At 41.6% G+C, this 21,987-nt stretch overlaps 1 protein-coding gene across 1 annotated transcript; it reads right to left on the reverse strand.

Moving 5' to 3' along the window:
* Nucleotides 1-6,698: 6,698 nt before the first annotated feature.
* On the reverse strand, nucleotides 6,699-21,449 carry TCTE1 (t-complex-associated-testis-expressed 1). Its single transcript, XM_056853356.1, has 4 exons — nucleotides 21,266-21,449; nucleotides 19,982-20,550; nucleotides 10,707-11,156; nucleotides 6,699-6,911 (listed from the first exon to the last, which is right to left on the reverse strand). Exons 1-4 carry the CDS (start codon nucleotides 21,447-21,449, stop codon nucleotides 6,699-6,701), a joined length of 1,416 nt encoding a protein of 471 aa, XP_056709334.1.
* Between the last annotated feature and the right edge of the window lie 538 nt (nucleotides 21,450-21,987).

The following is a 21,987-nucleotide window of genomic DNA, read 5'->3' on the forward strand; positions in this document are numbered from 1 at the left end:
TTCTCATTTGTTATGTTACCATGGAAATGACTGGCAGGTCTTTGCTACCTGTAGGTGAGCAGACAAACACAACAGGATTCTTGTCTTCCTCACCTTCCCGTGACTGCTACTCGGTCTCCTCTAGCAGCCTGTGTGCACAGAAAGGTGAGTCAGTGCACATGTATTGCAGCAGCAGCAGCAATGTATCTTCAAAGAATCATGATGGAGTTCAAACAGTGTCTGCCCATCCACACAGGGCAGAGGAGCTGGGGAGTTCCTGGGGGAAGCCCGCTCTTCTACAGTTTTTGGCACTGGCTTAAAACTGGTTACTTTATTAGAGCTTGTGCTTATATTATGATGTATCCCTTAGCTGCTGTATCTTAAACTAACTGTGGTTTAAGTTGTTGGGATATATCAGAGGTTATCTCTAGTCTATCTCCAGCATCATATGAAGACGTTAATCCAAATGTACAGCTAGGAGAAAACTGGGAAATGCCATAAAAACCATGTGCGCAGAAGCTTCTTCCTATCCAGCCTGAGCTCTGTGGAGGAACCTGCACTATAAATATAAATAACTACTCATAGATGATGAGAGAGGTTAGCAATATAATAATAGTTCATATTTCTGTGACCGGCAACAAGGGTATACTTTCAAAGCAAATGTTTCTGTAACTACTGCCTACCTGCCATCTTTGCACATAGGCTCTCATACGTGACATAACACCAGCCCCAGGAGACCTTAGTGTTGGACACTCTAGGGGATTATTTGAGCCATTTCTTCCTGAAAACATCCATCTGGAGTACATGTCCTGAAAGCGATAATGACACAAACCCCTCCTGCTCTAAGGTAACAGGCCTCATCCACATTGTGAGGAGATGCACTTACCTTGTTTGATTCTGGCTTGTGGGCCCTTTCCTGAGTAACTAAAAGATCTTTAATTCAGGTGTATAATTTAAGTAATAAATGATTTTGTACTTTCAATAAGATAAAGTCTGCCTCAGCATCAAGAACTGTGTGGTTGATGGTGAATACCTGATGTTCTAGGTACGTCTCGGGGATATTTTGTAGCTGCTGCCATTGACATATTTCTCATGATGGTGCATCTCCCTGTAGTTAAAACCACCAGAGCATCCAAGACGAGAAAACATACAGGCCTGTGAGGACTATGAGGTGGTGCTGTCAAGACCTCTCAGCTGCCGCCGCCGTCTGAGATAACCTCACAAAAGAATCCTTTCTGATCTATTACGGCCAAGACATCAAGCAGCTAAAAGCCCCATTGGCCAAGGGGCCTGCAGGCAGCAAAGCCATGGGTGGACAATTGTACCCATCACACAGTGAAATAATCATGGGGATAGATTTGATTCTGACAGACCTCTTCCGTGAGCACTGAGTACAGTTTTTACTTTTAAGTATGTCAGTATGATCTAGCTCTGTCTTCTCTGTATGTACAAAAGGTATATCACAATGTTGCCTTTTTGTTGGAAATAAAGTACAAAGATTGTAAACCAAATCAATGTAATAAAAGTTCCAGATGATTCACGATGTCTGCATTTGTCTGAATTTCTATACAGGATGTGTACAGATATAATAAAAATAGCAGTACATTCATTGCATCGCTTGTAACTAATCCCCTGCAAGGTCAAGGGCTGGGAAAACCAGTTTTATTAGTTTGCAGAAGCAGGCCCACAGTGTACAACGCTGGTGCTTGTGAAATCACAATGTCTTCCCTCCTTCCCTACAGCTGTTTTGCCGTGTTTTAAAAACTCATTCACTTTCTTTAAAAGTAAGACCTGTTTGAACTTTGAGTTGTTTATGTATACAAATGGCACTGTGTAGAATTGAAACAGTGTACACTGGGATGGCTAACAGTGGAATTTAGCATGGAACTCCTATTAGATAGGACAGGGGTCGGCAAACTCATTAGTCAAAAGAGCCAAATATCAACAGTACAACGATTGAGATTTCTTTTCAGAGCCAAATTTCTTAAACTATATAGGTAGGTACATTTTTTATTAACTTAATAAATTTTAATTAAAGTTTTAAGTCTTAATTAAACTATAGGTACACTGAATAAAACTTGATATCATACTTAATAGTGATCTTATTTATTGATAAAAAAATTGTCCCTGCCATTTCCCCCTCCCCTTCCGGAGTCCTCGTCTGGAGGCCTGGTCTACTGCCATAAAAGCCTATTGGTAGACCTGGCCTCCAGCTGAGTCCCATTGGGAGGCCAGGTCTACTGGCTTTCTTGGCAGTAGACCTGGACTCCGGAGGCCCATAGAAGCCAGTTGGTAGACCTGGCCTCTGAAGGGGGACTTTTTCTCCTCGGAGTCCAGGTCTACTGCCAAGAAAGCCAGTGGGTAGACATGGCCTCCCAATGGGACTCCGCCGGAGGCCAGGTCTACCAAAGGAAGCCCGCCCCACCCAACAGCTGATAGACGGGGGGGCAGGAACCGCCGAGCCGCCCGCCCAGCAATCGCGCGACCAGAGGGAAGGGGAGGCTTTAGCCTCCCAACCATTGAGGGAAAGGGGGACCTGGCCATTCTCCCTGGCGGGTGGGGGGAGAGACAGCGCGCCCGCTCGCCTGCTCTCAGGCGCGCAGCTCCGCAGCCCGGCTGCCAGCGTGAGCGGGCGCAAGAGCAGAGGCTCCGAACCAAGTTCGGAGAGCTGCACTCAACGGGCCAAAGAGCCGCATGCGGCTCGGGAGCCGCAGTTTGCAGACCTCTGAGATAGGAGATGAGCAGATTGCTCCAGCTGCTTCCCTATTAGGGATTTGTTCCATGTTTAAAGCAGGGGATTCTGTCTGATGATCTTCCACAAAATTAGATGTAACTTCAGGGAGCAAAATTCTGGAATTAAAGAGATAATGTTCCTTCTTATTTTCCTGGTCTCTGGAGACCACAGACCAGGTATGGAAGGAATGATCCAAGTCATGTGGATGTGCACTTCCACAGTGTCAAGAACGGGATCGTAGGAAAAATGCATCTATATTTTGTAACATGAACATAATGCAAGCCTCTTCAAAACTATCCTTTCCCAAAGGTTAAAAATGTAAGATATTTTGCATGCAATGAGTAAATTTTGAAGGGGTTATGGATGCACCTATATACTTAACTACCATATACCAAACACTAGCTCTTCTTCTAAACTAGTCTTTTATATGCTGAAAAACTGCTCTTTAAAAATATGTCCTTTAGCACACAAAGGGAAAGTTCTGGATTTTTAAAATTAACTTTGGCTTGTTTTTCTCTTTAAGACACACAGATGTGACCATACTGGGATCCCAGAATCTCATGGTTGAAGTGCACATCTGTGGGACTATAGAGAAAAAATATATCTCCCTGGTATCTGTGATTTGCTGTGAACACCAGGAAAAAAAGGGGGGGATTAAAAACACTAAAAAGTGCAAGCATCTCTTGGACTGTTTATCAGATCTCATAGGTTTCAGTCTGAGGAGCAGTCTGATAGTGGAAGGCCAAGATTTGATTGCAAAGTTTGTTGGGGTTTTGCGATTGTCCCTACTGTTAAGTACATTCTATTTTAAAACATGTCTGTACAGACCTGTAGTCTCTGGTTTGAGTTAGAAAAAAAGGAATGTGTGTTAAATGACCTGCCCATACTAATGTCCTCACACAAATCTTTATTTTCTAATGAGAATAGCCATAGTCTTTCAGATATGAAGTACAGATTATGTATTGTGGTAAAGAGGCATTCTTGGTGGCTGTTTGTCATTACACCATCCCCCATAGACTGAACTTGATAATTTGCCCAGACTAATATAAGGCATTTTTACTTTGGTAGACCTTTGGGAAGATGAGGATAAAGAAGTTATTGAAACAATCATAGGGTTGGAAGGGACCACCAGGGTCATCTAGTCCAACCCCCTGCACAATGCAGGAGTTTCAAAACTACCTCCCCTCCACACACCCAGCAATCCCTACTCCATGCCCAGAAGATGGCCAAGATGCCCTCCCGCTCAGGAACTGCCTAAGGTCATAGGTCATAGAATCGGCATTGCTGACAGATGGCCATCTAGCCTCTGCTTAAAACCCTCCAGGGAAGGAGAGCTTACCACCTCCCGAGGAAGCCTGTTCCACTGAGGAACCACTCTGTTAGAAATTTCTTCCTAATGCCTAGATGGAAACTCTTTTGATTTAATTTTAACCTGTTGGTTCTGGTCCGACCTTCTGGGGCAACAGAAAACAACTCCGCACCATCCTCTATATGACAGTCTTTCAAATACTTGAAGATGGTTATCATTTTATCTTTTTTGTAAGACACTTAGGATCTAATTAATGCTTTGTCTGACTGTAATGAGACCTGCTTATGGTTTATTTGGGCAGAACTATGATATAATAAGCTTTTGTGTTCCCCTAATAGGGGCACCTTTGGAATGGGCTTCAGAAATAAAAACTACTGTAGCATTTTCTGTATTTCAACACTGGTGGAAACTAGAATAAGATATTGCCCACAGTAAAATCCATAACTAAAAACAGTGATAAATGGTGACACTGTTCTCTGCACAGAGAATGACATAATTAAAAACAGTGATAGCACAATTATCATTAGTAAACTTCTGAGTTAATTGCTACGGCAGAAAGTTTTAAAAAGGTAAGCCTTTCAATATTAAGTTTTAGTTATCCAAATAACAGCGTTTTGAAATCTGCTACAGGGCACGATTTACTGTTTTATGTAAAGACTTCTATATAAAGGCTTCATTGTATCTGATGAAGGGAGCTTTGACTCTCTAAACTTATACCCACAAAAACTTGTTGGTCTGTACGGTACTACTGGACTTGAACCTAGCTGTAAAGACCAAGTTTAAAGGAATAAGGGGAGATAAGGGATGCTCAGCAGGCATATTTAGAATCTCAGGTTACATACACAACTAAATACCTACTGGAATTTTTAAAAGACCACACTGTGCTGTGCTAAACTGGGGAAGGATACAAATTAGAGGTTTCTCATCCTCTCCCTTATTTCCCTGTTTAATTTGACATGGCCCTTCATGTTCTCACCGCTTCAAAAACAGCTGTAAAAGCAGGATCCTTCAGAGGTCAGATCTGGGACATCCTTTGATGCTGAAAACAAAAATGGCAGATGACAACTTTCACTCGCAAGGGTGTTGCCCGCACTCCCTGTAATGATCTATGCATGACCATGTTATGACGGTTTTCCTAGCTAGTGGGGGGGGGGGTAGGGGGGGAGATAACACAGTGGAAGACATAACTGGGTCTTGGAGTGCTTTGATGCTTACATTCAAAAGCAAATTGCATTTGGGAAACTATTTAAGTCACAGCAGATCCATTCACTGCCCTCACAGTAACTCACATTTCAGAAGCGCTGCCTGCTAGCAAAAGCAAGGACATCTTTCCAGTCACAAGGTTTAGAGGAGTTGCTCATTTTCTTAGGATGATGTGTTAACCAAGGTCTTGTCAAAATTGTTTATACTCCCACAGCAGATGGAAAAAAAATATTCTGCGCCTCCTTTCCATATATATGGAACGTAACCTAAGATGAACAATTACATGCAAGCATAAATGACTTTGGACATTTATAATACACCCCCAACCTTTAATAGCTGAGACACAACTAACTATCATGTGTACAAGGCAGGGTGACAGGAGTTAATAAAATAGGTGGTTTGTTAGAGAACAAGCCAGATGTCTAGTTCTGTGATGAGAGCCTGCTTATGTATCTCTAATAAGCCTCAGGACTGCTACCACGATTCAGCACCGTTAACTGGACAGCTCCCTGGGGATGACAAATGCAGAATGGGAAGGGAGAGCTGAAATCTTCCCTCCTATTCATGTTTTCTCTCACAAATACTTTTAAAACCCATAAATAAAAGGAGTTGTTTGTAGTCTCAGAGATGCATCAGGGGGAAAAGGGGGAAAGCACAGGCAGGAGAAAGGTTCAGCTCCCCTGTTTTGTCCACCATGCAGTTCTAATATCCTGTGGCGAGTTTTCAGCTAACTTGTATTTCTAACATAGCCTTCATTTCAGTTACCAGCTGAAAGTGTCAGTATAATAAACAAATAGAGAAATGTATCTAATCTCTGAAAGACTGTGCTGGCCTCAGCAAAACCATGCTGAAGCAGCTGTCCATTGCCATGATGAAAACACATCTTACTCCCAGTATTTCCTGCCTGATCACTAATTAGCATGGCCCTTATTTATCCCTCCTCTGTTCCCATATATCACTATAGCCAAAGATATCTCCTTAGTTATATGACTCTTTGGATGTGTGCATATATTGGCTTCCCTATTCTTACTCTGAGATATAACCTCTCACATATGTGACTTTCATTTGGCTTTTGCTCATCTTCTCTGTTCTATGTATGTACCCTGCACAAGATAATTCATTGTGTATGCTATCACGTCTGCCCAGGCTGATGTTGCTATATTACCCCATCCCATATTATGATATTGCCAGTTATGATCTTGCTAAATTAGAAGAAAAGATTCTTGTATCTGATAGAGTACATCACAGTCCTTTCTTAAAATCTAGAAACATCATGTGTCATGCTTATAATGCTACTACTGTATCTTTATATTCTTTTCCCAGTGGCAGAGTGACCACTGGCCTGCCCAGAATGAAACCTATGGAAACCCAGCCCTACAAGGAGAATGAATGATCACTTCTGACCAGGATGCTCCACCAAAAATAAACTTTTAATCTAAGACTGTAGTGGTGAAGGTAGAAACACGGAGAATGTTAGTCTAGCTCTGGATGTTTTTCTTCAACATTGCTTGGGGCAGGTGCAGATGGTTGGCGCTGAAGGCTTTTCAGACGTGCTAGTTCCTGGTTGGTCTTTATGGCTTGGTTAATGAGGTACTCACTCTCTTGTCCCACTTCTGCCAACCTCAAATCAAATTCCACCACAGTCTTGTTATCAGTCATGCCTTCTAGTAGCTGTTTCCCTCCATCCTGGAATCAATAGAGATGAGACTGAAGGCTATCAACAAGGGAAGGGAAAGAACTTTTGTTTTGAAACACACTGGTCCATAGTTCCTTAGCTTGCTTTCAATACTTAAGGAAGACTGGGGAAAGGCGCAGATGTATTTCCTGCATATTCCTGCATATGAACCTGTGTACAAATTCATGCATACCATTTCTTCTGCAAGTGTAACCAAACAATTGACACATTACAAGTGCAGTGGTAATCCCATAGCCCTTGTCATCTAGACCGTTTTGGAGGAGGTGATATGAAGTGGAGAAGTGATAGGTAGCAGAGATGGGCACTTAACCCTTACTCAAGAGTGCTCCCTTAATTTCAAATGCATGTTGATAGTGCATTAATTTCCTTTGGTAGTAACCCAACAGGCACTCTTCACAGCTGGGTTTTCCCCTTTCATGGGGCATTATACTGGAAATGTGCCAATCTAGGGTTTTCTCATTAGATTTTTATTGCACCCAAAAAGCTCAGGGCAGCATAGATAGCACTTGCCGTTTATCCTCACAGCAATCCAGTGAGATGGGCTAGGCTGAAAGATAGTGTCATGGCCCAAGGTCAGCAAGTGGTGTGAGAGCCAACATGATGCAGGTTTAAATCCCCCTGAATTTTTAAAAACATCTGCACATGCTCTTCAGCTGCCACCACAGAGAGCTGGATCCGGTCGGGTGAGCTGGCAAGAGAACGGGGCGGGGGGAGGAAAGAGGCCTGGAGCCGCGATGGGGGAAAGGTGGGATCCCCCCCCTGTGAGTTTCACAGACCCACATTTGTTTAAAATAAATACAGAGGAAACTGCAACACCTCAGGAGATGTGGTCTCTGCCTTGTTCCTTGAAGGAACACTTGTTCCTTAGGCATGGTTGCCATGTTGCTACAAGAGACTGAAAGAGATCCTGGATGTGGCAACATCTGTAGATGAAAGTGCAGAAACTTTGGGGCTTTTACAAAGCTTTTCTTCAGGCAGATGAGAGTTCTGTGAATGTTAAAGGCTTTCAGGCTTGTGCCCACATGCTGGTCCAGCATAAAATATTGTTAGATCCTACAGTTGTGTGAGTTGCTTGTGGTGAAGAGCCTTCCCCACCAACCTCCTTTCTGCAGCTGCCCATCTGCAAGACCTAAGAGGCATCGATCTGGTCAGGGGATCCCATGGGCAAAAAGTCACCAGGCACGGAGAACTGCAATGAGTAGGGAGAATCAGATGAAACAGCCTCCACCCCGCTTATGAGTCAGAGTTTCTTGCTAGAATCTCTCATGTACTGGTCTTTTACTTGCAAGAAGTTGTTTTATTGTTCCTTTGGAATGCTCTCCCAGTTTACAAACGGGCATTCCCAACTTCAGGATTATACCGCATCATTCTGCTGCATATGAAGACTGGCCCAAGTTTCACCTTAGCCAAAATATCACTAAGTGATAATGACAAGCCACTATGGTGAGTTATGCATGACTGGTTTGTCTGTCGATTCTCCTGCACATGTCCTGATTCTCTGCAAGGATTATGCATAATGTTCCCCTCCCTTGGGGTTCACCTTGCTTCTGTTTTGCTATTTCCCCACAGGGATTTCCAATCCCTGTTTTATCCCCAAAATAAGTTTACTTCCAAGCTTATCTCGGATGTGAGTAGGTGCATAGTTCACCTGTGGGTCGATCTTCCCATGTCCTGACATGCCCCCATTCTCCTACCCCTCCTCCAACTCCTCCTTCAGCCAGCCAGCCAGCCATCCTCTCTGCAATGCCCTAGAACAGGGGTCTCAAAACTGTGGCTCTAGAGCCGCATGCGGCTCTTTGGCCCGTTGAGTGCGGCTCTCCGAACTTGGTTCGGAGCCCCTGCTCTTGCCGGCAGCCGGGTTGCGGAGCCGGCGCGCCTGAGAGAGAGAGAGCGGGCGCGCTGTCTTCCCCCCCCACCATGGAGAATGGCCGGGTCCCCCTTTCCCTTGCCCCTTTCCCTCCCCTCCCCTCTAGCCGCGCGATTGCTGGGCGGGCAGCTCGGCAGTTCCTGGCCCCCCCGCCTATCAGCTGTTGGGCGGGGTGGGCTTCCTTTGGTAGATCTGGCCTCCGGCTGAGTCCCATTGGGAGGCCATGTCTACCCACTGGCTTTCTTGGCAGTAGACCTGGACTCCGAGGAGGGGAAAAAGTCCCCCTTCAGAGGCCAGGTCTACCAATTGGCTTCTATAGGCCTCCGGAGGCCAGGTCTACTGCCAAGAAAGCCAATGGGTAGACCTGGCCTCCCAATGGGACTCAGCCAGAGGCCAGGTCTACCAATAGGCTTTTATGGCGGTAGGCCAGGCCTCCAGATGAGGACTCCAGACGGGGAGGGGGAAATGGCAGGGACAATTTAATTTTTATCAATAAATAAGATCACTATTAAGTATGATATCAAGTTTTATTCAGTGTACCTATAGTTTAATTAAGACTTAAAACTTTAATTAAAGTTTATTAAGTTAATAAACAGTGTACCTACCTATATAGTTTAAGTTTAAGAAATTTGGCTCTCAAAAGAAATCTCAATCGTTGTACTGTTGATATTTGGCTCTTTTGACTAATGAGTTTGCCGACCCCTGCCCTAGAAAGCCATATCGGAGAAAGACAGCCATGGTCAGTTCCTTCTCTGTGCCCCCTCGCTGTATTTTTTTTTTAATCTGCTGCCCCGATGGAATACCAATCTATCATTGTATCATCCAAAATACTATTAAAAACCGCAGAGAGAGCGATTGGAGGCTAGGAGCATATGTTCACTCCCTCCTTGCATTTGGGTGATGACTTACCCGGGGCGGGGGGTGGGGAGCGAGTGCACGATCCTCAGCTCTGCTGGCCCTCTTGGAAATTTTTAATAGTATTTTGGATGATATGATGATATAACAGTATTCCATTGGAGCAGCAAAAAAGAAAAATTAAAAACATGGCGGGGAGGCACAGAGGAGGCTTCTATTTTAGTGATTTTCAGCAGTGTGTGTTCAACCACGGAGATTCCCCCCTTTCCTTTTGTGCAATTCACAGGGACAAATGAAGAACTTGCCTGTCTATTCTAGTCAGTTTCAGCAGTGTGTGTACAAAGGAGAATCTCCCACATTTTACTCTTGTGGATGCAACTCTGTACTCCATTTTGGGTTGTGAAATGTCCTCTCATGGAGGGAGGGGGGCGACATTTTTTCAGAGAAAGCACTACTGCCAATGACAATGCAGCGTTTAAAGGGGCGGGGACTCAGGCACTTCCTAATTTCTCCTTGTGATTATGCTGTGCTCATGAGACTGTCCAGGACTTTCTTAACTACAGGCAACACCATGCATTAGGTTTTCTAATCTCAGGTTATAAAAGTGTGAGACAAGAAAGGGACGAACCAGGGACATACTAACCATTTATAAACAACCTGTGTCTCAAATGCAACCTCCCCTCATGCCCATCTAACCTACCTTAAAAATTTGTTGTAAGAATTATTGGAACAATGTATATAAAGAATTTTTATAAATCTAAAGCACTATGCAATCTCTATCAATATATAAGTGCTATATATTACTGCCCTGACCTGAATAGCCCAGGCTAGCCTGATCTCATCAGGTCTCAGAAGCTAAGAGGGTTGACCCTGGCAAGTATTTGGATGGGAGACCTCCAAGGAATACCAGGGTTCTGACACAAAGGCAGGCAATGGCAAACCCCCTCTGAACATCTCTTGCCTTGAAAACCCTACCAGAGGTAGCCATAAGTCAGATGTGACTTGATGGCAAAAATATATATATTACTACTAATCTCCTATTTTAAGAAAGAACATTGCTTACTAGGCCGATGTGGTTGCAGGAGAGGTTGATGTGAGTCAGAGCCGTGTTCTGGGCCAGGACTTGAGAGAAAAGAGTGGCCGTGGGCTCCGACAATTCATTGCCACCCAAGTGAAGTGTTGTCAAGGTGCTGTTAGCCAGCAAGGCATGGCAAATGGCTTGACCTCCCTCATCCTCTATGCAGTTGAGGCGCAGGTTCAGGGATGTCAGAACAGCATTCTTGGACAAGGCATGGGCAATAGCCTGGCCTCCTTGAGCCCGGATCCTGTTATCACACAGGTTGAGAGTCACCAACTTGCTGCAGTTGATCAGTTTGCCCACGGCTCGGGCAGCCCGGTCTGCAAGCAGGTTGTGGGATAAGTTCAGTTCTATCAGCGAAGGGTGGTCTAATAAATGTCGGATCAATATCCGGGCTTTATCATCGTCCACTTTGCTACGAGTTAGCTTGAAGACCTGCGACAGAAGCACAAATCATATTTCAGACAAGGTTTTTTTTTTTTTTACTTCATTCAATTCTCACGTAAAACCAGATGACTCAGGCAATCCATTTCCTTCAGGGTTTTTTTTTTAATTCACATATCACAAAGCATTAAAGGCATCTGTGTATTCCTTCAAAGTCTCAAACAATTTGTACCTTCAAATTTCATTTTTAAACCCCTGTATGTAGACAAGTAATTCTGTTGTTGGTTTTCCGTAGGTTTCTCACAGAGCTTAAAATTAAAAAATGTCTTCATTGCTTCTAGGGAGGCCAACAATTAAAAGTTACTCTGAGATATAAACTGGGCTAAGTATGTAATATTAGGATAGTGAGCCAAGGGCAGCCAGGGAAGTGGTGACCAATATGTCTGGCCAAGACCACTGGCCCATCAGAGCAGATTAGCCATCAAGAGTGGAGTACAACACACCTCTCCCACAGTCCATGGGTCCATGTGTCAGTCCTGGACATTTTAAAAGTGATTTTTCATTTACAAAGCAATCTTACTTTATATTACTTTATCACAGTACAATTGACCTTTCTCTGCTACACTGCTTACTTCCAGTTAGCACAGGTGATGTTTTCCCTAGTAAACCTCATGTATCAGGCAACTATGCTAAAGCCTTCGCCAATATTATGCTAAAACCTTCCATATGGTGCAATATTGCTAAATTCTATTATCAAAGGGGGGGGTTACTAAATGATAATCAAGGATGCTCAATCATATGTTGGTTCATCTTGCTTCCTGCATACTGGTTGCAATCAGGGAGCTGACCTGAGCCATTTAGATGTGTCTAATTAAATTCATATGAGTCTGCATCATAACATTGCTTTCACAGCTGCCATCCCTCCACCACCAATCTGCTGACACTGCCTCCAATTGTTAAAAGGCACATAATTAAAAGAAAAAACAATTATAGTAGAGATTTTTGATTTGACACTTACTACCTATATGTATCTGTGTGCCTTAGATATCTGCTCATTTATCTAATTTTGTGATCATTTGTTGTGGCTGATCAATCACTTCATAAACAGATGCTGATGATTGCAAACATGCAAAAAGCAGGCAATGTCAATCATTTAAAGGAAGGGCTCAGTTCACAGGCACAAAGAGGGATAAAATGCAAATAATTCTATGGCTGACAAGAAGTAAATGAAAAGATTTAGTTTGCAGACTATGCAATTGTGGTCTTAAGCTACAACTTTCTTGTCACTTATTCCCAAGGCACTACCTGGTCCTGTCTGGGCATGGTGCTCAAGATGAATTTCAATCAAAGACATTAAGGCAATTTGATCAACAGCTTGCCTTGCATATAAATGAGGAAGTACAATCAAGGTAAGTTAATTGGCTATCATGTTCAAATCAAATAGAAGTTCTCAGCAATGCTGATAATTTTGCCTTGAAAATTTAGAACTGGAGGGATAGGATTTAATTTTTGGACAAGTACTAGCCACCTTATATAAAGAATTTTTAAATAATTTACTTTTAAAGCTAATTGCCAGTCTACTCAATCTTAAAGAACGTAATAAATTATTTTATTTATTTAGAATAAGAGGTTTTTTTTATATGCCGACTTTCTCTGCCACTTAAGGGAAAATCAAACTGGCTTACAATCAACTTCCCTTTCCCTCCCCACAACAAACACTCTGTGAGATAGGTGAGGCTGAGAGAGAGTGACTCGCCAAAGGTCACCCAGCTGGCTTTGTGTGTAGGAGTATGGAAACAAATACAGTTCACCAGATTAGCCTCCGCCGTTCATGCGGAGGAGTGGGGAATCAAACCTGGTTCTCCAGATCAGACTCCACCACTCTAAACCACCACTCTTATCCACTACACCACACTGGCTTTAGTGATTTCTAGCCTGCCCTCCCCGGCCAAAGCCAGGCTCAGGGTGGGTCACATCATTTAAAATTTACATCAATAATACTAAAACTTAAAACAGTAAAGTCCCAATTAAACTCAAACAAAACCCCAAGATGGTGCTCAATTCCAATCATATTGGCAAAGACAAACAGGCAGGCGCCCCTTCAGGTCAACCCAGCATATCACGTAGGAAGGGGGTGGGGTAGGGAGGCCAGCATTTGTAATATCCGCGGCTGCCCTCAGCTATAGGCCTGGCAGAAAAGCTCTGCCTTACAGGCCCTGCGGAATTCTTTAAGATCTGAAATCATTGAGGGATTCCGGTTGGGCAAGATGGCGGAGCGGCCGCACCTTTAGGAGCGGGAGTGAAATTCACCGGTGCTGTGGCTAAAATTAAATACTTTTAGCCCTGAGCCAGAAAATCTTTTTTCTGAATCTCAACTCTCTATGAGAGGAGGAACGTCGCTACCCCGGAAAAAAGGGGTTTTGGACGTCCCAGCAGGCGAAATTCAGGCAAGTCCTATAAAGCTCCGACCTCCCAACTGATCACCCCCCCCAAACCCTTCCCTTTTTTTTCTTTCTTTCTTTTTTCTTTCCTTTTTTACCTCAATTTACTATCCCCTAACTCGCTGTATAAATAATAAAAATATAGTCAGATTATTAAACGATAAGAACTTACTAATTTCTCTTTTTCCTTTCCCCACCCTTTCTACCGGTTGCCTCGGCGTGTTGGGAGTGGCGGTGTGGCCCCCCCGGGGGAGGAGGAAGGTGCCGGAATTTTGGCAACGAGACCGAAGGCAGTGGCGGCGAGGCAGTGAGACCGGCGGCTGCGGTGGTAGAGGCGAGGCGGCAAGACCGGTGGAGGCGGCGGCAGAGGCGAGGCGGCAAGACCGGCGGAGGCGGCGGCGAAGCGGCGAGACTGGTGGCCGCGGCGGCGAGGTGGCAAGACCGGTGGCTGCGGCGGTAAAGGCGAGGCGGCAAGACCGGCGGAGGCGGCGGCGAAGCGGGCGACATCTGGACGGAGCGAGGACGGGGCCACGGACCGGCGGGAGAGAAGAGTCGGCCAGGGGGCGGAGTGAGCGGCGAGAAATAAGTGGCTTGGAAGGGGACCCCTGATATAGAAGGGGGGTTCTGACGGCGCCCAAAAAAGGGATCTCCTGACACAGAAGGAGGGCTCAGACGGCCAATTATACGGGTTACTCGCAAGGAGTTGAACTTTGCGGCCAAAGCAAGCCCGCTCCTAGGTAGTTCCGGTGACGTCAACCGGTGCCACTCAGGACTACAACTCCCAGAATTCCTAGTCGTGTGCCTTAACAGATTTAAACTGAGGGGGAAAATATTTACTTTTGTATCAACGAAAAACTTGTGGAGGTATTTAATATAACATTAAGTGTACAGGGGATGTTACAAATAATTACTAAGCCTAATTTATGTAAAAAAAGTTAAAATATTTATACTCCAGTGCTGAAATTGAGTTGGGTTGTAGTGCATTGAATGAGGTTTGGGTGACCTGATTTGAATATCCAAAATAAGAGTGACTAATATTTAACTAAATAATTAAGCATATAAAATCCTTACTCTTAACACTCTATAGTCGTGCATGTCTGGTAATTACACAGAATTACAAACTAGAAGAAAAATATATAGATACAATCTAATGAAAAAAAACAGAAAAACAAATAAAGCTGGAAATCTGACTTCAAGAACAAATCTAGAAGAAGAGGAAAAAGAAGAAGAGATTGATAGTGAAGAATCAATAAGCTATCACCCTCAACAAGAAAAGCCTAGCAGATCACAGAATAATATGGAGAAAGCATTGGAAAAATTGGCAGTCCAACTGACAGCGTTAACATCCCAACTAACAAGAACTGAACAAAAACTAGAAACGAAAGTAGACCAAATAAATAGTAAAATGGATAAAGTAAACAAGGATTTAGAAAAGTTGACCAAAGAATGTAATTCGGTTAAAACAGATGTACGAACAGTGCAGATTGAGGTGCAGACAGTAAAACAGGAGTTGGCGACCGGTCTCCAGGACATTAAGCAAAAAATAGATGAGAATGCCAAGGATATTCTGGATAACAGAGAAGACATCAAGAAACTTAAAATAAAACAAATGAAGACAGAGAGAACACAACAGGAACATAAGGTGTGGACAGAGGAAACGGAAAATAGACTAGCTACGACGGAAATGCAAGTAAGAGAGAACAACTTGCGTTTCCAACATGTATCAGAAGATATGCCCCAAGAGAATTTGGAAGAAAGTATGATTCAACTACTCGCTACCTATTTAGAGATCGATAAAGAAGCTGTTGATATTAGGGAAATTTACAGAATTAATTCCAAATACGCAACATCTAAAAAACTGCCAAGGGAAATCTTAATAAAATTTGCAGATAAACGGATAAAAGAGGATATATTGAACAAACAAAGAGATGACCCACTACTATACAAAGGAAAAGAGATACAGATTTTTCCTGACCTACCCTTTTCAGTAAGGAAAAAAAGACGTGAGCTGGAATCTTTGCGCAAGCTATTACGTGAACGAGAGATAAGGTACAGATGGGTGGGCTCGCATTTTCTAAGCGTTCAATTATCTACCGGCAGAATCCTAATACGAACATTAGAAGAAGCACATGATTTAGAAGAAGAAATTAAAATAAAGACTAAAAGAAAAGGTTATAGAACTGATGGATCAAGCTCACCACAAAATAAAAAGAAGAATTCCGCGACAAGTCAAGAAGAACTGATGGATGAGGCGGCAGCCTTCAAATAAAAAACAATATGACAAGTGGCCTAGAAATAATATCTATTAATATAAATGGTTTAAATACACCTCAAAAAAGAAATAAAACTTTTCATGCACTTTCCAAATACAAAGCGAACATAATATGTCTGCAAGAAACACATATACAAAAAAGATATAATTACTTACTAAATAACAAACGACTTGGTACAGTGTACACATCATCAGCGTTAGAAAAGAAAAGGGGCATTGCCATATATATTAGAGATCCCACCATTAAAGTACTGGAAACTATAAAAGACACCAAAGGTAGGCGGTTAACATTGAAATTGCAGCTTTCCACAGGAGAAGTAAAAATATTAACCTCTATATACGCGCCGTTGACGTCAAAAGAAAAATTTTTCACAGAACTTTTTTCATCACTGGAAGAACAATTGGAGTATGAGATTATCATTATTGGGGACATGAATGGAGTCTTGGATACCAAACTGGATAGATCAAAAAATCAAAAAAGTGGCAAACTGCCAAAAAAGGTAAAATTAGACATGCAGCGTCTTAATTTGGTGGATATTTGGAGAATTAAAAATCCTAATGCCAAAGAATATACATTCTATTCGGACAGACATAGAACATTTTCAAGAATTGATATGTGTTGGACATCGACTAATTTAGTAAAAAATTTAGATTATATTAAAATACTACCTCGGATCTTATCTGACCATAACCCAATACTATTAAAATGGCACCATCAAAAGAAGAAATCATTTAGATGGAGACTAAATGATGCATTATTGAACAAAGAGAGGGATCTAAATACAGGTCGTGAAGAACTTAAGGAATTCCTACTGAGAAATGAAACGCAAGGAATGAGCCAAGCAACGATCTGGGACTGTTCAAAAGCCTATATGAGAGGCATCTATATTTCATTAGGCTCAAAAAATAAAAAGGAGCGGGAAAAACATCTGATGGATCTTCAAGCTAACCTTGCTCGATTAGAAAAAACTTATATACGAACAAATAGCAAAAAAACTTTAAAAGAGTTGAAAAAGATCAGACACGAAATTAATATACTCTATACGGACGAAATGGCAAAAAAATTAAAATTTATAAAACAAAAACATTTCGCTTATGCAAATAAACCGGGCAAACATTTAGCAGCCATGCTTAAAACAGAGAAACAGAAAAGAATAATACAGGCGGCAAAACTGAAAGGGCAGATAACATACAAAGATGATAAAATTGCACAGTGTTTTTTGGATTATTTTGAGGAGTTATATAAAGAGAAGGAGCAAAACGAACAAATGGAAGAAATAAAAACCTATATTCAGCAGAGCTACTTAAATCATCTTTCCAAAGAGGACATAATCTGTTTAAATCAAGAAATCACCTTAGAAGAAGTAATACAGGCAATCAAGAAATTAAAAAGTGGAAAGACACCAGGGCCTGATGGCTTTACGGCCTTATACTATAAATCATTCAGGGAAGAAATAGCCCCAATGTTAGTGAAAGTCATGAATGAAATACAAAAGAGAAAGAAAGTGCCGGACTCTTGGAAAGAAGCATTTATAACACTTATCCCTAAAGAAGGAACGGATCGGATGTTACCTTCCTCATATAGGCCAATATCTTTACTTAACACAGATTATAAAATATTTACTACAATACTTGCACAAAGATTGCTAGCCCATGCAGATAAACTGATACATCCAGACCAGACTGGCTTTATACCTAAACGACATATGGCGGACAATATTAGATTTGTGATAAATGCGCGAGAACTTGTAAAACACAGAAGAGAAAAAATGGCCTTTATATTCGTGGACGCGGAAAAAGCCTTTGATAATATCTCATGGAAATTTATGAGACAGGTGGTCTACACTATAGGTAATGAGGGTAATTTATTTAATTGGATAACTAGCATCTACACAGAGCAACAGGCGAAACTAATAATAAATGGCACCTTAACCAAAGACTTCAATATTGAAAAAGGAACCAGGCAAGGCTGTCCATTATCACCTCTACTTTTCAATCTAACTTTAGAAGTATTGGCAAATAAAATTAGAACAAATCAGAGAATATCTGGTTTAAATGTTCAAGGTGAAGAGTTCAAAATCAGAGCATATGCTGATGACGTCTTACTAACAATATCACAACCAAAATCTAGCATCAAAGAACTTATGAAGGATATTCATGTCTATGGACAACTTGCAGGTTATAAAATCAACAAGGCTAAAACAAAAACCTTCTTAGAGCACTTATCTAAAGAAGAAGAACTAGAAATAACAAATATTTCAGGATTTATAAACTCAACTAAACCAATAAAGTATTTGGGAATAAATCTTCCAAAAAAATCCCATGATTTATATAACTACAATTATCAAACAAACTGGAATAGGATTGAAGGTGACCTGCAAAGATGGGCTAAACTAAAAATCTCTTGGCTAGGCAAAATATCCCTAATTAAAATGAATATACTCCCGAGAGTTAATTTTCTATTTCAAACGATCCCTATTAAGATCTCTGAAAAGGTACTAAAATCCTGGCAACGACAAATCACCAGATTTATCTGGGATAAAAAACGTCCCCGAATAAAATTTAAAATTATGACGGATGCAAAGAAAAGAGGAGGAATGTCTCTTCCAAATCTAAAGATTTACCATCAAGCGGCGACTTTGGTGCGGGTCAAAGATTGGATACTGCAAAATAACGGAAGAACCACTAAATTAGAACTAGCAAGCTTACAGGGCGGAGCGCATCAACTACTATGGGGAAAAGACTGGAAGAAGAGATTAAAAGAATTGAAAGGCCACCCCACTGTAGAAAATATGGTGGAGGTGTGGCAAAAACTGAAACCCAGACTAAGTTTTGAAAAATCGTTGTTGATGGCACCATTTAATGCTTATGGGTCAATAATTGAGAGGAAAACATATGGGACGATACAATATCAGGACTTGATAAAAATAGATGGATCTTTTAAGACGTTAACTGAATTACAAACTGATTATCCGCAGATGTCTTGGTTGGTATACTACCAACTAACCTCACGATTTAAAGAGGATTGCTGGACCCGTGGAATTTTGCAAGGCAAAACAGACTTTGAACAGCTGATAAGTAAATCAACAGATCACTTACTAGGCAAAATTTATCGGCTACTGCTGATATATGACACAGAAGACGAACAAATAAAATCGTGCCAAATTAAGTGGATGGAAAACCTTAATGAGATTATAACTACGGACGAATGGGAACAGCTATTTCGGGGAAATCTCAAATTCACTCTTAGCCAAGGAATCCAAGAAAACTGGCTGAAAATGTTACATAGATGGTATATTACACCGAGTGACATTCAAAACATGAACAGCTCAACATCCGGTTTGTGTTGGAAATGCGGGAAAGCAAAAGGCACCTTCTACCATTGCTGGTGGACGTGCACATTAGTACAAAAATATTGGAAAAAGATTCACAAAGACATGGAAATCATAATCGGTCAGTCTATTGTATACGATCCTAAGCTATTTCTTTTAAGTAAAATACCAGACAAATATAGTAAAGATCACCAGATTATACTAAAATATCTAATAACCGCGGCAAGAATGGTGCTAGCATCACTGTGGAAGACAGAAAAAATACCAAAAATCAAACTCTGGATTGACAAAGCATATGAATTTATAACAATGGCACATCTAACAGAGTTATTACAGCCAGATACTCCAAAATCAAACAAAGACAAATGGCAAATTTTCTATGAATATATTAAAACAAAAAAATAATAACAAAATACCTTATTATTAAAATAAAATCAATGATTAAATACAGCCTATCAAAAAAATGAGAATATCAAAAATATCTAACAGAAGTGCTCCAACCACAAACTCAAAATAAACTATGTTAGGGGGTAACAAATGTATTTTTATGTTAATATTTTCCCTTCCCCTTTTTTCCTTTCCTGTATCTCCAGATAACTTTAAAAATCAATAAAAATATTTAAAAAAAAAAAAAAAAAGATCTGAAATCATTATGAACATTGTTTCCACCTGGTTTTCATTTGCCCACCAAAGAAATTCCAAATATTTCTTAATAATTTAGAAATCCTAATGGAGTGAAAAGATCATTAAACTGGTCTCTGACCTTCAGAAATTATCATTCTACTATGCTTAAGGTTATTAAACATTACAAAATTCGATCTGGGAAATTACCTTTAGAGTTGGACACTTCTTGAGAGCCGTGGCCAATGACCAGCAATCCCGAATGGTGAACTCAAATAGATTCCACTCAAAATTCATGCCACAATCTTTAACGCCATAAGACAGATCCAGCTCCTCTAGGTGGCAGAGCGCTGGGACAAGCATACTCAGATCAAAATGATCCATGGATGGTTCATCTATTCCAGCATCACTTTCAGTATCAGAGACATCTTCATCTTCCTTCTTCTGGTCTTGTTTCACAGGTGGGAGGAACTGGTTGATCTCCAGCTTCCTCACATACACCTTGCAGAGTGGGATTATATCCAGGACTTGGTTGGGGCTGGTTGTGTCAGGAATATAGAACTTCAGGATGTTCTCTAGGTGCCGTTCAAAGAACATCCGCTTCCAGCTACCGCCATACTGGGACACATCACAGACAGCCCACCTCGCAGTGCAGCACCGTTTCCAGTAGCCTTCGTCGCTAACCAAGTTGGCTGTCACTGTGAGGGGCAGATTTGTGGAGAGCTTTTCCAGCACCTTCTTTTGATGCTCAGGAATGAGGCTGTTCAAAATAGAATTTTCTGGTGGGAAAGAAAATACGTTAATACTGTAGGGAACTGTGGAGCCTATTGCAATTCAGGAACATTCAGTGATTTATTTCCTAAATCAGTTTAACTCACCTTCCAACTGATAATATGGAGCAATGTTCAAAGTTTTAACCTACTGGAATTTTGTTTGGGGGGGTTGGACTTGCTGCTTTTTATAACTGTATGGAGATCAGTTCACTATATCTACACTACACACTTCTGTTGGTTTTGTACCAATTTAAACGTGATCCTTTTTATCCCCCTTCCCCAAGTTAAGGGGATTTTAGTTTGGTGAGGATCTGAAGGCTCTGTAAGCTCTCTTGCAGAAATATAGTTCCTTAGGGAGAGGGAATAACTATTAAACCAGATTAAGTATGCATTATATATATATATATTTACATTATGCTGCAGAAGGTACAACTGTAGCTGGTTATTTAGCAACTGCAGTGGACATTCAATCTGGGTGCATTTGCCTGGCATTTTCTAACAACTGGTTTCATTAAAAAAAAATCTCTTCACAATACTAGATCCTTCTATGCGAAGATGGAAATAGACAGTGGTATTTGCAAGACTGGTTCTGTCCAAGACTGCTGGGTCACCAGCTTGTTAAATAAAGATTTGATCACTCAAAATACTAGATATAATTCCATGTTATAATCGACTGATACTTCCTCGGCAAGTTTCTCACAGGGAGAGAGATCTGACTTACTTTCAAAGTTGTTGATGATATGCTGGATGCAGAGTTCTGTGAGCTGTGGGACTATGGCGAGACTCCACTCAGGATCTTCAGAGATAATCCGTCGCATTCGCCTGGTGTTGGCTGCGGGGTTTATTACCGGTGTGTAGGCTGGGGGAGGGACTGCATTGGGTTCTAAGGCAACTGGCTCCTGCATATTGGAATGCCGCTAGTGTTTCTTTCTCCCTTAAGTGGAAAGGAAGGAAAGTTCTGCACAGGAGAGATCACCGACAGTTCTGTAGTTACTGTTCCTAGAAGAAGAGTTTACAAATTAAATACAAGTCGGCTTTGCTTACTGATACTAATAAAGCATTCAGTGTAAAAGATTATCTTGCTAAAAGGTGTGGAAAGGTAGATTGTCAAAATGGTTGGCATGGTTTTAAATCATGATATGGGGCTGCCGATAATTAGTTCCTCCATGGCACATACAAAATAGTGTTTGTCTATTCTGTGAGCATAAGATTCTTTAAAGACCAGGAGAAGCGCTGAAGTGAACATACTATAGGAAGCTCTGCAGATGTGTGTTTGAGTCCTCTCCTGCAACCACATTCCCTTTTCCCAGGCACACACATAGGGAAAGCAGCATGATCACTCCAACCACAACACTCACAATTCTGTATCTCACTTAGCAGAGGGAACCCAGTTGCATGCCCAATCCTGCTCCTGCACAAGGGTACAAGTTCTTGGGGTGGGCT

The sequence above is a fragment of the Euleptes europaea genome, chromosome 7 (assembly GCF_029931775.1).
Source record: "Euleptes europaea isolate rEulEur1 chromosome 7, rEulEur1.hap1, whole genome shotgun sequence".
NCBI classification, from domain to species: domain Eukaryota; kingdom Metazoa; phylum Chordata; class Lepidosauria; order Squamata; family Sphaerodactylidae; genus Euleptes; species Euleptes europaea.

Bases quoted from the DNA above. Each gene is read 5' to 3' on its own strand.
- TCTE1 (XM_056853356.1), bottom strand. From the start codon at position 21,449: ATGCAGGAGCCAGTTGCCTTAGAACCCAATGCAGTCCCTCCCCCAGCC. The intron at 20,551-21,265 runs GTAAGTCAGATC...CTTTCCCACCAG, and splicing joins TATCATCAACAACTTTGAAA to AAAATTCTATTTTGAACAGC. The intron at 6,912-10,706 runs GTAAGCAATGTT...TATTGATTCCAG, and splicing joins CCTGCAACCACATCGGCCTA to GATGGAGGGAAACAGCTACT.